General features: G+C 47.2%; 1 protein-coding gene across 3 annotated transcripts in view; it reads left to right on the top strand.

Moving 5' to 3' along the window:
• Window positions 1–16375, top strand: part of KCNJ1 (potassium inwardly rectifying channel subfamily J member 1) — a 30029-nt gene extending 13654 nt beyond the window's left edge. The window contains exons 1-2 of one of the 3 annotated variants that reach the window (XM_024740832.1): window positions 11547–11567; window positions 14254–16375. In XM_024740832.1, the coding sequence (XP_024596600.1) occupies window positions 14274–15392 (1119 nt within the window). In that variant the 5' untranslated portion in view covers window positions 11547–11567; window positions 14254–14273 and the 3' untranslated portion in view covers window positions 15393–16375. Of the gene's footprint in view, window positions 1–3617; window positions 5261–11546; window positions 11568–14253 lie in introns of those variants that run through there. The other 2 variants (XR_003002665.1, XM_024740831.1) reach the window with 2 other exon arrangements.
• The last annotated feature ends 331 nt before the right edge of the window (window positions 16376–16706 follow it).

The raw sequence follows: 16706 nt of genomic DNA, 5'->3' as shown, positions 1-16706 counted from the left end.
GCCAGCCCTACCTACTGGCCTTCTGCAACGATGTTCTCAGTCTTAGCGCCCACAGCTCGGACCCCACAGCCCCCAGGCACTGGAGAGCCAGCATTTCGGTCAGTGCTAAGCCCACTGGTCTTTGCAGTTCCTAGTGGCCTTTCTTCCATCCTCGCTTCTCCATCTGGCCCAGGGGAGCCCGAGCAAAGGGCACCAAGCCAGGACCAGAGTGATGCTGTGAAAAACCCATTGCTGAAAATGGGTACAGTCACTGGGAGTGTGGATGGACTGGAAAAATGAACCAGGAAACAGTGGCTCTGGCTCTGCAATTTAAGGCTGCACAGAGCAGCGAGATACACAGACAGGAAAAGAAAGGAAGGAAGGAAGGAAGGAAGGAAGGAAGGAAGGAAGGAAGGAAGGAAGGAAGGAAGGAAGAAGCAAACGTAACTCACCACAAACTCCAGGGTCTTTATTGCTCCTAAGCTTTTCTTAGTGACTTTCCATTTTGTCTTGTTTATTTCCAGGTTTACTAGAATACATTGGGGAATTAGGTCTGTGAAAACGCAGGCAGTCAGCTCAGACGGGCATCAGTCAGCGGCAGGGCTGGAATTCAAGTCTGACTCCAGACCACGTGCTTCCAGGCCAGAGGCTCCGGGGAGCCTGCACACGCTCTGCAGGTAGACTGGCCTCTTTTTCTTTTTGTAGGAAGTAGTGTTCACCACAGGACAAGGGCCACAGTTTAGTTTCTTTGCCCCCCAAATGTCATTTATTTGTGATGATCCAGGATTGGTCCTGATGGTGTGTCATCAAACAGGTCATTGTGATCTATGTTAATGCAGGTGAGGTGATGTTTTTTTTTTAAGGTCGGCAACTGAAAATAGAGGGGAGGCCCACGTTCAGGAAGCATACATGGAAATCCAGCCCTGCCCTTGAGAAAGGGGCCGGGCCAACCTCCGGCAATGCACAGTGGGTGGTTTTCTGTCCCTCCTTTGAGAGGCCTCGAATTTGGACTCCGCACAGCTCTTCCCCCCAGCTGTCACCAAGGAAGCAGCCAAGACCCCCCACCCATCCTAATCTGCCTCACGCCCCCTCCTCCCTCCTCCGTGTGTGTGGGCAGGCGGAAGGATATGGGGGAATGTGGCCTCACGAGTGGTTTCAGTGGTGCGATGGGATTCTGGCTCATCTGTGAGGTTGCTGAGTCCCCACAGAGGTCGGGCTAAGAATGGATAACTAATGTCACTGACTCCAGGAATACAACAAGGGCCATGGGCAAGGAACAAAAGTCAAGAAAAAATAAAGATTAAAATATATACTGAGTAAAGGGGACTCTGCCCTGGCGGCCTGGCTGTTAAGACTGTGCCTTCCGATGCAGGGGGTGCGGTTCGATCCCTGGTCGGGGAGCTACGATCCCAAGAGCCTCGCAGCCAAAAACCCGAAACATAAAACAGAAGCAGTATTGTAACAGATTCAATAAAGACTTTAAAAATGGTCCACATCAAAAAATATTAAAAAAAAAAAAAAGTACTGTGTGAAGGAAAGAGCAGGAGAGAATGGAACTGAGCTCCCACGAGTGTGAGAGAGGGGGAGGGAGTGTGGGCAGACGTGGCCAGCACAGTGGACCGAGGGGCAGCCTGACAAGGCCAAGGCCGCGTGAATTCCCGTCCGCCTCCGGGCGACCCATCAGATGGCGCGTGGGTCCGCGAGGACCTTGGCCCGACCTCCTGCCCTGGGAGCTGCGAGGGGCGAGTGGGCAGAGCTGACCCAGGGCTAAACCCTGAGCTGCCAGGTCAGGGTCACGGCGTGCGGGACCCAGGAGAGGGTGGACGGCGGGGCGGCACCACGCTCTGCCTCGGCTGCTTCCCCAGTCACCACCGGCCGGGCTGGAGGAGAAGGGCTTGCCCACAGGTGCCGGCAGAGGCGCAGTCTCTCCTTTGCTGGCAGAGCGCGTGTTGAGGGTGAGGACGTACAGAAGCATCTTTGGGTGCCTCCAGACTCTTATGACCAAGGAAGTAATTTGGATGTGGTGCCTCCAGAATCACGGTGGCACTTGCTATAGGAGGAGGGGGCCAAGTTCAGCCGAGGGCCCTACAAGGGCCGAGCGTGGTGCTTCCGGCTGGCGCTGGGAGAGAAGGGAGGAGAAGAGATGGAGAGGAAGAAATTGGAGAGGCAGGCCACAGATGGGGGCAGTTTGCCGAGTCCTGCCGTGCAAGAGGTACCTGATGTGGATTTTTCCTGTACCGGCTCTGTTGAAACAGTACAATACGATACGATACAATACAGTATTGATATAATATAATATAGTATAATATATGGCGGGGCGGCACCACGCTCTGCCTCGGCTGCTTCCCCAGTCACCACCGGCCGGGCTGGAGGAGAAGGGCTTGCCCACAGGTGCCGGCAGAGGCGCAGTCTCTCCTTTGCTGGCAGAGCGCGTGTTGAGGGTGAGGACGTACAGAAGCATCTTTGGGTGCCTCCAGACTCTTATGACCAAGGAAGTAATTTGGATGTGGTGCCTCCAGAATCACGGTGGCACTTGCTATAGGAGGAGGGGGCCAAGTTCAGCCGAGGGCCCTACAAGGGCCGAGCGTGGTGCTTCCGGCTGGCGCTGGGAGAGAAGGGAGAAGAGATGGAGAGGAAGAAATTGGAGAGGCAGGCCACAGATGGGGGCAGTTTGCCGAGTCCTGCCGTGCAAGAGGTACCTGATGTGGATTTTTCCTGTACCGGCTCTGTTGAAACAGTACAATACGATACGATACAATACAGTATTGATATAATATAATATAGTATAATATAATATAATATAACACATTCCTATACCATGAAATCCACCCACTTAAAACTACAATAGTGCGTTTTGGGTATAGTCACAAAGGTGGACAGCCATCTCCACCATCAATATTAGAACTGTTTCATCACTTCAAAAAAGACACTCCGTACCCATTACAGTCACTCCGCACTGCCCTCTCCCGCCACCACTGGGAACTACTGATCTAACTTTCTCTCTATGTAGATTTGTCCGTTCTACACATTTGTACAAATGGGAAATCACCATATCTGGCTGCTTTCACTTAGCATAATGCTTTCAAAACTCACCGTGTTGTAGTATGTATCAGTACTTCATTCCTTTTTTATGGTTGAATAACATTCCATCGTATGGACAAACCCTATTTATTTATTGATTCATCCGTGGATGGACATTTGGGTTGTCTGCAATTTCTGGCTGTTACGAACAATGTCGCTGTCAACATTTGTGCACAGCTTTTTATGTGGACATGTGTATTTTCCAGTGAATCCCCTTGGCAACAAATAGGCGTTATAATCACCAATGTATTAGGAAAAACTGCGGAGAGGTTAAGTAACCTTTTTGAGACGGAAAAACTTCTTGTGATTCAGTTTGATTACGATTAGAAGGGCAAATAAGAGGAAGTAAAATGGAATTTCACTTCACCTTTTTCAGGACACTATACACACCAGTGAGTAAAAGGGAGGAGAGGAATGAGGAAAAGTGCGTCAGCAGGCCTGCCGTGGGCTCCGTGGGCCCTCTTAGGGGCAGGTCTCGGCGAGGCCTTGGGTTTGCCCACCCTGGCCCGGCTCTGAGTCTGGGAGAGGACTTCCTCCCACTTGCTCTCTTGTTTCAGGGGCAGACACTCGTCAAAAGCAGCGCAAGACAGTTGCTGGAGCAGCTCGTCATACTGTGAGGACGCAGGTGGGGCGTCTACGCAGCAATGTCCCCACTCTCAGAGGATCCCCTGGGGTGGGCCCTGCCCGGTGACAAGAAGAGCCCCAAAGGGAGGAATTCAGCACAGGCCCAAGGGCGGCTCTAGGACGCGGAACTACAGGGTCATGGGGGCTGCTGACTCTGCTTCCCTCTGCCTCCAGGGCTTTCCCAGAAAGTTCTTGGACATGGGAGGGTGGGTGACGTGCCGCCCCATTAATGCAACTCCCGTGGCTCGGCGGAACCCAAGCCAAAGCTGGTAATCATTGACCCTCAGAAGCTCCCGGGGCAGAGCGGCAGGATCCACAGGAGCGCGGGCTCTGCAGCTAATCCCCTGCCCTGTGGTTAGAGCCTTGCCCTTCTCATTACCTTTCCGGGAAGCATGCTGTTATTGCAGCCTGGACACTGGTGAAGAAAAGCCCAGAATTTAAAGGCATCACAGATAATGACACGGTTGGATCTTTCATTCAATGTATGGTTGTAACTTGAAAGAGAAGTTAGAGCTGGAGGTTGCATTCCTGAAGGTGTTAATGGCTGGATCACTTTGCATGCCTAAGTGCTGTCTGAGTTCTTTCTATCCATCTGTAATAGATATGAATGGGCCCATTTTTCAGATGAGGAAATGGACACACTGAGAGATGGGATGGTACCGCGAGTGAGGGCTAGTGACTGACCAACTCCAGATTCAAACCCCACACACCCACCTCTTAAATCCTGCCCTGTAGGCCCGTTGCTGGGGCAGGAAACATAAGCTAGCATATAGGACTGAAAGGCCTTCAGAGGTCCCCTCCAAACTCAGGAACCTGGGGTTCTGCACCTTCTCTTTGCATGTCTCTTGGAACAGGGATGGCCCAACATGACACCCTTCACCTGTGGGTACAGCCTCATGACTAATAGTCCCCCAGTGCCAAACTCAAGGCATCAGAATTATTCCTCTATATTATAACTCTTCAAGGCTTAGGATTCTATATGTTTTCTTAAAAACAAAGTGTATTTTCTTGTTGCAGACACTCAGGAAAGTATGTTCAGGGCCTCTAGTCCACACGGAATTCATTCCTTTTTGGGCTGGAAAGACTGAATTGATGTAATACCAACCCAAACCACAGAAAACTAGAAGGGTCAGACTAATAACGGGGTCACTGCACACATATAAATACAACTTTTGGTAAACATTAAAATTCTTTTATTAAACGTCAGTGCCATTTGAGGTGGGTGCTTGAGAGAGATTTAAAAATTATTTTATTACATATGTGTCCAGTTTTCAGAAAAACAAACTACACTCATCCCCCAATACACATACTTTTACAAGCCAAACAAGTGAGAAAATGATTATTTTATTTGAAAAAGTGATTCTTTGCTTTATAAACTTATTCAGTAAAGGATTCCTTTAAATATCTAATATTCTAATGCATATATCATACAACTTACTCTACACAAGCAGTTTCTGTTCATATATTATCTTTCGGGAACACCATTTATTGGTTTTGGTTTCAGTATAAGATTTGTATCTAGACTTGTATAACGATACTTTCATTGTAATGGATTTCTTTTGAATAGAAATGAGAATAAAAGGCTATGAGGCTAGAAATGCCTTTGGGTCCTTGTGTTAATTTAATTTTCAGCTCTAGGTTCACCAGAAACTAGAATTCAACGGTTAAGACAGTGGTGCTCAGGACGTCTGGCCTGAGTGCATGGTGGAGACCTGAGAACTGACCCTCCCACCCCTTCCATGGCAGAGGGTTCCATCTGGTCCTGGGACGGACTGAATGGAATTTCACCCAAGATTCTCTAGGGACCTGTCATCTCTCTCCAGATGATAACCATATTTGTTGTGTTTTACTATGTATTTTCCATACTGTGTTTTCACCCCCAATCCTGAGCCCAGCAAAGGCAACTTGGCAAATTCCAAGCCCAACAACTGGAACCCCAAAGCCAGAAGCCCTTGGGTCACTGCAAATTCCAGTCATACGTGAAGCTTTGAAAATCATCTCCTGCACCTCTTCAGACAGAGGCAAGTGACTTCACGTCCGCACTGGCTTCTCAGTAAACAAGCCAGTGGACAACCCAGGTTGCGAGAGGTTTCACACTCGTGGCTGGGCAGACACTGGGCTTCTTGCCCCAGAAGGTCCCTGCTTCAGGGCACCATTGAACTGTGCTCTAGAGGGCGCTGTTCACAAAGGATACAGCTGGGAGGCCCTCCACCCAGGTCTTAATGACCACTTCACAGTCTGCAGAGGCTTTTCTCAGCCCTGGGCTTCCCTTCATTCATTTTCCCTTGGTTTATCCTCTTCACTTTGGCTCAATCCATGCATAGCCAACAAAGCCGTGCCTTCTTTTGGTAAAGTACAAAACTCCCTAAAGTTGAGAAGATAGACTCCTTAGAAAATCTTTAGAATAAAAGCCAAGAAGACCCAACCCTGTGACTGTGAGTTTCTCTCGTCCTCGAGGGTTCTCTCACTCTGTGGTCACCATTCCCCACGGCCCCCGGGGATGTGTGGCTGTCCCTTCAAAACTCTGAATCAGGCAGAGATGAAGGGCCCCCCCTAACGGGGGTCCCTTTGCAGAACCAAGACATGCTGACATTTCCAAAATACTTCAAAAAACAACTTTGAAAATACACATAGAATTAGTGTCAACTTCCAAAGCACAGGTTTCCTACCCCACAGCGAAGGCATGCCGCCACCAAAGACTGGTGAGACCCTGCGGACACCTGGCTTGGGGCCAGCCTCACAGACTCCCAGGCTGGCTGTCCTGGTGGGAATATCACATCTCTTGATGCTTCCTGCTGGGTCCCGATCCAGGTGCCAGGAAGTGATACAGGTCTTTGTGGGGAGAGTAGAATTATCTGAGGATGACCGACGGCCCTTGTAAACTAGTTAGCTAGACAGAACTTAAAAACTGAACTTGAATATTTTAGCTCCTTTTAATGACTTTGTATGTTTAAATTTGGTCCTTCATTTTCACATTCTGATACAAAAGCCTGCAAATACACATGTGCGAGTGTGACCCCTGGAAGCAACGGTGTGGAATCATCAATTGGTTATAGAACGGCTTTATGACCTCTTAGTTACACCTCTTCTGCCTTTTGGGGTGTCAGTGCCTCCCAGCCAAAGAGCAGCAGGGGCTGACTTGTCGCAGCTAGTGAGCACGCGCCCCTGAGGAATGGTGGGGAGCCTCGCTTGAGAGAGTGTTACATAGCACATAATCAAGATTTGGGCTTGTTCTGGGTGATTTGGGAGAGTTAAGGAAGCAATACACTGTGCTCTGGGTTAGATGTCAAGAAATAGGGGTAATTCTGTGATGGAGTATGTTAATAAATCTTATTATCTAGAAGCAGAGAAGACCCGTGTAAGGCTAAAGCTGTTATTGGTAAAGGAGCAGGGATCACTCACGGTGCCAGCACAGGGGGACATGTGGTCGTTTTCATGGTTTGGACCATGTTCATGTTTCTGTCTGTGTTCAGACATGATTCTGATGTTGATATCCTGTGAAACCGGGTTCAACAAGAGAACACCAAGACCCGGCTGTGAGCCCCAGGACAGCTCCCGGCAGCACTGAGACCTAGACGTAGTGCCAGGCTGGCTCCCAGCTGTCTGGAGCTGCTTTCTCCTTTTCAACGGCGTCTGTAGATTGTCAGTGATACAATCAAATGCTACTTAATGTCTGTGGTAAGAGAAGAAGGGCATCACCCCTGGTAGTGCACCAAGGAAAATTCTCTCCCTCTATCCTGTTCTCACCTCTCCAGGATAAGGCTTCCGCCCTGATGACGGGCAGATCCTTTATACAGACGTGTTTGGCTTTCTCAGGTCTGTTCCACAGGTCGGGATGGGCTCTGAAGCCAGTACAGTTCACAGACATCGACGTGTTGTCAGAACCTTTGTCGCCCTCTCTCTCAGGGGCCGTGTCCCTCGCCTGCGTGTCGTTTCCCCACGCAGCCCCTGTGACTCTGCAGAGCAGACCCTCAGCGGCCTGGGCGGTGACACCTGGTGAAGCTGCTGCGCGGGTTTAAACTTCTGAGTTGATAATAACAGTCGCTGCTGTTTATTGTGTAATTGCTGTGTTCTAGGAACTTTACATATGCGATTGCATTTAAACCACGCTACAGCCTTGGAGAGCATATTCTCACAGTCATTTCACAGGTGAGGAAGCTGAGGCCCAGTTAGCCTAAGTGGCTTGCTCAGGTCACCTGGCCATCAAGTGACAGATTCAAGTCCATGTCTGCGCTCAGCCCAGCTGGACTTCCTCCAGTCTACCTGCTGCCTTTGGTTCTTACCTGTGCCACGAACGTCCTGCACCAGGGCTCCCACCCCATCTTGATCCCCACGCATGGCAGAGCTCTATAGCTATTCAGGTGATGCCCCTGGACCGGCAGGCTCCAGAGATGCCTACAGAAGCCGGTGTGCCGTAGGAGAGCACCAACACCCCCAGACCTTATGATTCACTGGCTCTTGTTCCCAAACTCTGTTCTCTGGAAGGAACCAGGCGCCTAGGAAAGTCTGTGCTGCATTCCCACCCTGGACACAAGCAACTTGTGGCTTCACAGGGGAGGGGGCCTGTGAGCACACTCGGCCCCAGGGAAAGGTGGGGTATTACTGAAGTGCAGTCCCAAATCTAGCCTGGAAGGGTCCTGAGGCTCATGCCCATGAGGCCAGGAATAATTATTTCCACCGGCCTTGCCAAGTTCTATGTAAGAACCCAGGCTGAGCCCAAGTGAGCAGCCTGGTAGAGCTAAAGACATCAGAGGTGATTTCTCTCGGAATATTGAACGAAAAGGAAACAATGCCCTCTGTCGACAATAGGTCTCCATTATCCCCAGGAGCTGGCTGACTGGATGCTCCTGGGCACTGAGGCTTTGCAAATCCAGCTGGGTGGCCATCCTCCAATAGCTTGAGGCCGTTTTCATAGAAAACAGGAAGTCCTCTGCGGTAACAGATGTATTTGTTTTAGCTCCTCAGCAAAGGTGTGTTAAAGAGTGTAAGCTTAACCTTCAGCCCGTTGCATCTCCTCTCCGGTGGCTGCTTGAAAACCCTGTCCTCAACCCCTTCAGGGCAGCAAACCTGCCTCATTGTAATTATCGGATAGTGACTGAACGACTACTCATCCTTGAGCAACTTGACAGCAGGGACTGTTACCTCTTTTGCTTCCTAGTGTAGCACCTGGCATGTAGTAAGTTCAATCAGTAGAGAGTTTGCTTGATTTCACTGCTTAAGAAGGCGGAGACCTTGGGCCATGATCCCATTGCATGCCTTGCTACGGTAGGTCCTCAGGAAATGTTGGTTAATGGTCTGAAGCAAAGCCATCAATTTTCAGGGCAGCTTGAATTTCTCCTCCAGCACCATCGCAAAGGGACTACAGAAAGTCATTTGACTTCTGCTCTCAGGCTCAATAACTCCTATTTCCTACCTCTGACAGACAATCTTGACTCTCAGAAATGTCCTGAGCTGTGAGAGGTTGGACTAATAGGCAGACTACGGCAACTGTTTTTTCATCTATAGAGAGGAACGATAGCCTTTGTAATTCTAAATAAGAGATAAAAGCAACATCTACTTGCCGCCTCCTCTCTGGTCCAGTGGCTGCTGAGTCCCGGGGCGGGTAGAAGGCTGTGTGATATTGGCCGTGGGAAACTCCAAATTCCCAATTCCTCGTTCTCAGGGGGTGGCCTGTTTCTTTAAATATCACCAAGGAGCACAAACTGTAGGTACCTCACTTAAAATGCAGACGGGTTTGGTTGCCATAGGTATTGTATGCAAATAAAGCATGCATCTTTATGGAGAAAAGGAGATTCGGGAGGAAAATGTTTATTTTCAAGAATTTGAAAGGCTGATCACCTGAAGAGAGTTCACACTTCTTTAGAAGTATCCTGAGTTGTCCCCGAGGCAAGACGAGACCGGGTGCTGTTGGTATCAGTTTCTCCTCTAGGTCTAGATGAGAACGTCTCGCAGGGCACACAGGCGCTAAGTGCACTGGCCCTTGCTGGTTCCAGCCGGTGTGTCGCGCTGTCCCCCAGCACCGTCGCCTGTTTACTCAGCAGTTCTTTCAGTTCCCCTGTGCCCCTGCCTCTGCCACATACACAACTACGGTGCTGCACAAAAGTGTCTCTTCCTAAATATCTCTATTGGACGGGGAGCCACGTAAGTGGTAGCAGACTCATTGCTCTTATGCATGCTTTGTTTAATTGACTGTCATCCAGCAAACAGTTACAGAGTTCCTACCACGGTGACGCTAATGCCATCTCCAGGCCTTGGTCTCCATAGCACTTCTCTGCTCCTCAAATAAGATCCTCCCAGAGCACATCCATGGTTTTCTACCCTGGCAGGTGTCATACTGCGTTTGACGGTTTATCAGCTCGTTTGCGTCTCCCACCTGGACGAGAAGGTTTTTCACAATGACAGGGACTGTACCCATTTGGTAAATGATTACTTCCGTGATGTCTAACACACATGTTAGAATCCACACATCCCTGTTGCTTAATGATGGATAGATAAATTAATCGACACAAAAGTGAGTTTTCTGTCAGTTGAGGTGTTTTCGCAGGGGGTTGGGGGATGCCTGTCTAACAGAGATCTTTGGGCAGAGACGTGTCCTTTGGGTATTATACAAACCACACCACATTGTAATTGCTGAGTTACTGAGCTCACTTCCCCCTTCGACTGTGAGCTCCTTGAGAACAGGAACAGAGTTCTATTTGCCTTTGAAATCCTACACAATACACTCAATGTTTGGAAAGTTCATACAAAGTCTATTTTTTGAGAATGGACTGTTTACAGAAAAAAAGAATGCTGGAGCACTGAAGAAAAAAGATGGCGATAATATAATCCACTCGCTTTGCCAGACCATTAAGAAGGATTTGGTAAATATTAGCTAATGTCCAGCCCTATGTTTGCTATTAAGATATACTGATTTCAACAGAAAGTGACCTAGAAACTGTGCATGTTACATAATCCAGGGCCAATTTCTAATCGCCCAATAGTTCCAAAAATACATATTGTGTCTGTCTGTGGTAGGATTAAGTGCCATTGTCTAAGCAAAGTCAGATATAGGCCGTGTGTAATGGGACTGCCACGTGACTGATGGGTTTGGTCAGAGGATGAATTTATCCTGTATTCTTGCATTCTCTAGGTATAAATCTTCTCACTGTCTGAGTAAACAAATCAACAGCATTGGTTAACCCAGTGCATGTAGAAAGTACCTTCAGTAAATGCCAGATTTTACAAAATAAATCCAACAGTAAAGGCTGCTTTTAAATCTCAATTTCTTAAACAACAGTGACTGCTGTGTAGAGAGATTAACATGGTATCTTGTTTCTTCCTGGTGTGATCTTATTTTGTCTTACAAATATGTACTTACCTACGTCTGTATCATTCACCTGTATCTTTGTGAACGCTTAGAAATCTCGGTATCTCAGTGTGTTTCAGGGAATATGCTGGGAGATCGATGATAACTAATTGTTTCTGGTGAAAGGTATTGGGCACAAACTAGGAGGAAGAGCGAGAGAGCTATAGAGCATGGTAAAGGAGGGGAGGAAAATGCCAGAACAGAACCTGTGCCTGCTGCCCAGGGACCTTAGCTGGTGGCTTGTCGAGTCTTAGCATGATGGCATTCAAGCCATGTGAGGTTTGGGGAAAAAATACATACCCAGCTTGGGGCTTGGCCTGAGAACGACCAATTACCTTGGTTTAAACCACACAGCTTCACTATCAAATTAATGTTTTCAGGCTAATACAAATTAGCATCGGTCCACTGGCCAAAGCCTACCATAAATTAGGCTGGGTTTGAAAGAAAATCAGCCTGCCTACAGAGACCAGCTCCCGACACTACCTCCTTGCTTCTCCCAACCGTGGATGCCTCGGGAGAGAATATGCTTAAGATGTTGGTAAGTGTGGGCAATCTGGGGAAAGCTCTTTTTAAGCTGGGTGCTTTCGTTCCTGCTCTTTGCAAGGCCAGGCAGATAATATTTTCTCAGTAGTACAGGCATGGAAACCCAAACTCATCCAAGAGATAAATCGGGGGGACTCATTTACTCTACAGAAATACTCTTTCTTTTCAAAAGTGAAATGAATTTAGGTGGGGCTACAAGAATAGTGGGGGAGAAAAGCTCAGAGGTTGCTGTGTTAGGAGTTACGTCTGGAATTACAATGCATGACAAAGAGGATGTGAATTAGACTGATGAATGTTGGCTTTAGAAGTTATTGTTTTAGGTGAGATCCACCCTAGGAAGAGCTTTGTAAACCGTATGAGCTTCCACGAACCTGGGAAAGGGAGAGAGTTCCCAGTGGATGGACACAAGGTTAGGGGAGATGTGAGCAGAGAAAAGGGAGAGATTGGGGAAGGAAGAGACCACTTCCCTTGGTGAGCCACACTTGGGACCATCCCCTCATACTCTTTGAGGACTTGAGGTCAATGAGGGTTGGGTGACATGAGGGGCAGGCCCCTCTGAGTGCACTGTCTGCTCTCCGGGTTACATTTTTTAGTATCTTTAGAACCTGTCCTTCCAATCACCACAGCCGTGGTTTTCTCATCACCACTTCTACCTGGGGTCTTCTTGTGTTTTCACCTGGTTTAAGGCCATGAGCAAAACGTGATAGGATATCACTTTTGTTTAAAATTTATCACTAAGTTGGTTTCGCTTCCTAGTTTGTATGAATAAACACATTTTTGAAGGGGGATTTTGAAATCTATTTTAGAAACATATTTGCATTTGATTAAAAATACCACGAAGACATTGCCAACCAAAACAGGCACACCTTGGGAGTGGGGTGAGCACAGATAGGGGAGGAGACCGTCTAGTGTTTATGACCCCGGGGGTTCATCAGTGCTGTCTGTTTGGGGGAAATCCCTTCAGTTTTGTGCTGTAAGATGGAAGTTACAATAATGTCATCCATGAGACCTTTGTCCAGATGGTATTTTGAAGTGCTTAATTTATTCAAGGAATGATTTCATTTATGCTTATTGAATAAATAGTAAGTGCCCATGGTCTGTGCTGACAGCTGGGATAGAGGAGTGAATAAAACATGGCTCTACCTTTGTGCAGGATTCTTTAAATCAGAGTGCCCCATCCTTCAGCTTGCGGGCAAGGAGGGAAGTGGGAGATACCGATGGTGAGCATCTTACTATTCCTTTTGGGAATCTTGGCATCCCAGGCTTGTGAAGCACTGAGAAAACTTCCGGGATCTTATGATACAACTTGACCAACAGTATTGAGGAACTCTGTTCTAAATAGTGTCGAGCAAAAAAAAAAAAAAAAAAAACGGAAGTTGACCAATGCTTCTCTTGAAATGTTTCAGAGAAATCTGGTGTTAGAATATGAAATGTTATAACTGAGACACAGGGAGGTAGAGATTTCTCTGACCTGGAAGCAGGGAAGCTTACGCTCTAGTTGTCATCCTGCCATGATCAGGTCCCTGACTTTGCTGTTGTCTTAATTTTATTGAAGTATAGTTGATTTACAACGTTGTGTTAATTTCTGTTGAGGGACCTGACTTTGGAAATATCATTAAAATTTTCTTAGTTCTGGGCTCCCCTGGTGGCGCAGCGGTTGAGAGTCCGCCTGCCGATGCAGGGCACACGGGTTCGTGCCCCGGTCCGGGAAGATCCCACATGCCGCGGAGCGGCTGGGCCCGGGAGCCATGGCCGCTGAGCCTGCGCATCCGGAGCCTGTGCTCCGCAAGGGGAGAGGCCACAACAGTGAGAGGCCCGCGTACAGCAAAAAAATAAAAAATAAAATTTCTCAGTTCCTTCACTAGATAAATGAGAGAATTGAATTGAATTATAATTTCTCTTGCTATGTGAGTATCCACAGCGGTACATAAGATGGTTTAGGTAGTATACTGATGACCCTTTTTTTCACAGTTATTTATTTCTATATATTAACTAAAATGTAAATAGTGCATCAAGTTTCTGTTTCACAGATAGTTTTGCTTAGCTTAAGACTAAATTTATTAAAGAAAAAAAAATTCATTTAAAGAATACTATCAAATAAATCATAGTACAGGCCATAATTTTTGTTCAGCAAAGTGATTCAGTTATACATGTATATACACATTCTTTTTCCTCTTCTTTTCCATTATGGTTTATCACAGGACACTGAATGTAGTTCCCCGTGCTATACAGTAGGACCTTGTTGTTTATCCATCCTACGTATAATAGTTTGCATCTGCCAACCCCAAACTCCCAATCCATCCCTCCCCCACTTCCCTTCCCTTGGCAACCACAAGTCTGTTCTCTGTGTCTGCGTTGTCACAAACATTTTTAACGTTGGGTGTGACTAAGGTCAGAAAACACATGGATGTATGCTCTCTCAGGTTCCTTTACATTTCTATCTCCCTGGAATTATTTTTTCTCTTTATCTTTAAGCAATATGGTCTTGTAGTGGGAATTTTCTACTGACGATAGCATTATGGTATCCAGAACAAGGTTGTCAGCTTGCCCAAGCGATCATTCACCCAGATCGTATTGAATGGCAGTTTCATAGACAGTTAGCTCTTTCTGTGAGTCACTTAGTTCACTAGTGTTAGACACATAATTTTGTTCTGTTTTGTTTTTCTTTGATGTGATTTCAGGTCGGGTGTTGACAGAAAGAATGTTCAAGCATCTTCAGAAATGGTTTGTCACTCACTTTCTTGGGCGTTCTGCGCAAAGAGCAAGGCTGGTCTCCAAAGACGGAAGGTGTAACATCGAATTTGGCAACGTAGAGGCACAGTCGAGGCTGATATTCTTTGTGGACATCTGGACGACTGTGCTGGACCTCAAGTGGAGATACAAAATGACCATCTTCATCACGGCCTTCTTGGGGAGCTGGTTCTTCTTTGGCCTCCTGTGGTATGCAGTCGCCTACATTCACAAAGATCTCCCTGAGTTCCATCCTTCCGCCAACCACACCCCTTGCGTGGAGCACATTAATGGCCTGACCTCAGCTTTTCTGTTTTCTCTGGAAACGCAAGTGACCATTGGCTATGGATTCAGGTGTGTGACGGAACAGTGTGGCACTGCCATTTTCCTGCTTATCTTCCAGTCTATCCTTGGGGTCATCATCAATTCTTTCATGTGTGGTGCCATTTTAGCCAAGATCTCCCGACCCAAAAAACGCGCCAAGACCATTACTTTCAGCAAGAATGCGGTGATCAGTAAGCGGGGTGGGAAGCTCTGTCTCTTGATCCGAGTGGCTAACCTTCGGAAGAGCCTCCTTATTGGCAGTCACATATATGGAAAGCTTCTGAAGACCACCATCACTCCTGAAGGAGAGACCATCATTTTGGACCAGATCAATATCAACTTTGTGGTTGACGCAGGGAATGAAAATTTATTTTTCATCTCCCCACTGACAATTTACCATGTCATTGACCACACTAGCCCCTTCTTCCACATGGCAGCAGAAACCCTTCCCCAGCAGGACTTTGAATTAGTGGTGTTTTTAGATGGCATGGTGGAATCAACCAGTGCTACCTGCCAAGTCCGGACATCCTACGTCCCAGAAGAGGTGCTCTGGGGCTATCGTTTTGCTCCCATGGTGTCCAAGACCAAGGAAGGGAAATACCGAGTAGACTTTCATAACTTTAGCAAAACAGTGGAAGTGGAGACGCCTCACTGTGCCATGTGCCTGTATAATGAGAAAGATGCTCAAGCCAGGATGAAGAGAGGCTATGACAACCCCAACTTCATCTTGTCCGAAGTCAGCGAAACAGACGACACCAAAATGTAACAGTGGCTTTTCAACACGGGTAAAGCAAAATCTAGAAGGTACCTAGTGACTAGAAACGTTATGGAGCAATCAAGAATTTGAGGGGATGACAGTGGGACAAGAGCCTTTAAAATCTCCCCGCACAATGTCCCTGAACCCCGTAACCATGATCCTACAAGACACATAGCTCTACAAGGCAACTGCACGAGAACATGCAATGGGTTTGTAGGAAACTGGAATATGGGAGGACACAGGAGCTCACATAAAATCTTGAATAGGATTATTTGAAATCATGCAGTGTTGATGGGAACAGACAAAAATCATTGAAAGCCTCATGGACAGACCAAATGAGATCTTTTTAAGAGTCTTCCCAAAGAAGATATAAGCTTTAGATAGGATCAGGGAACAAAGATATTCTTATTTTGGTTCTACTGATAAGAAAGAAGCCACGTTTATTTTAACATTGGCTTGTATCAAAGGAAAAATTGTCTCGTGAGTTGGGGGAGATGAACCAATCAAAGTAATAAGAAAAGACGGATGCACAGTGAACATCTGTGAGGCGCTGGCCTTCTCCAGCCCTGGTTGTTGGCGCTTTCATCTGAGTCTGGGTCATGCCGTGTTTCCAGAGGAGCAAGGGGGAGGCTTGGCCCATGGACTCCGCATCTCTACATACAGGAGAGGAGCACAGGGCCCAGCCTGCTCGATGGCACCTCCAGAGCCTGTGGTCAAGCTGGGTGTTGGCCCAAGGACATTTACACAGGGTCTAAATCACCACTCTAGAATCTCAATGAACACTTTCCTGCAAGAAAGAACGTTTGATTTGAAAATGAGGGTGATATTTCTTCCAATTTGTGCTAGATGGGATAAGGGGCTTCAAATCTGTTAAAACACTACTTCCTGATCTTCCAAGAAGGCAGTGAGGAGTTTGAAGGAGCAAAGACAGTTTAGAAGGGAAAATACTGCTAATGCTTCTGAGAAAAATATATCTTGTGTTTTTCACCCGAGGGTTTGTAACTGAAATGCTGTTTCTAAAGGAGAAGTATGAAAGGGAAGGGAATGGGATATGACCCCACAGTAAGGAAGCTGCTAGGTCTTCCTTCCTCTGAGGGCCAACACCATGTCTTCATCAGACAGACCAATGTAATATGAGGATTGATCTGCAGGGGAAGCTTTCACTGTGAATGTCTTGTTCAGTTCCCTGCTTATGTTATTTGGAATGTATTCTCGAAAAGATGGTACCCAAAGCTGCTTAGGAATCAAAACGTTGTCAGTGTGCTGGTTAACACATTAAATCTCTGGGCTTCCCTGGTGGCGCAGTGGTTGAGAGTCCGCCTG

The sequence above is a fragment of the Neophocaena asiaeorientalis genome, unplaced genomic scaffold (genome assembly GCF_003031525.2).
Source record: "Neophocaena asiaeorientalis asiaeorientalis breed wild unplaced genomic scaffold, Neophocaena_asiaeorientalis_V1.1 scaffold308, whole genome shotgun sequence".
NCBI lineage: Eukaryota > Metazoa > Chordata > Mammalia > Artiodactyla > Phocoenidae > Neophocaena > Neophocaena asiaeorientalis.
Note: the sequence above shows the minus strand (reverse complement) of the source record. Positions and strands in the feature narration are given on the sequence as shown.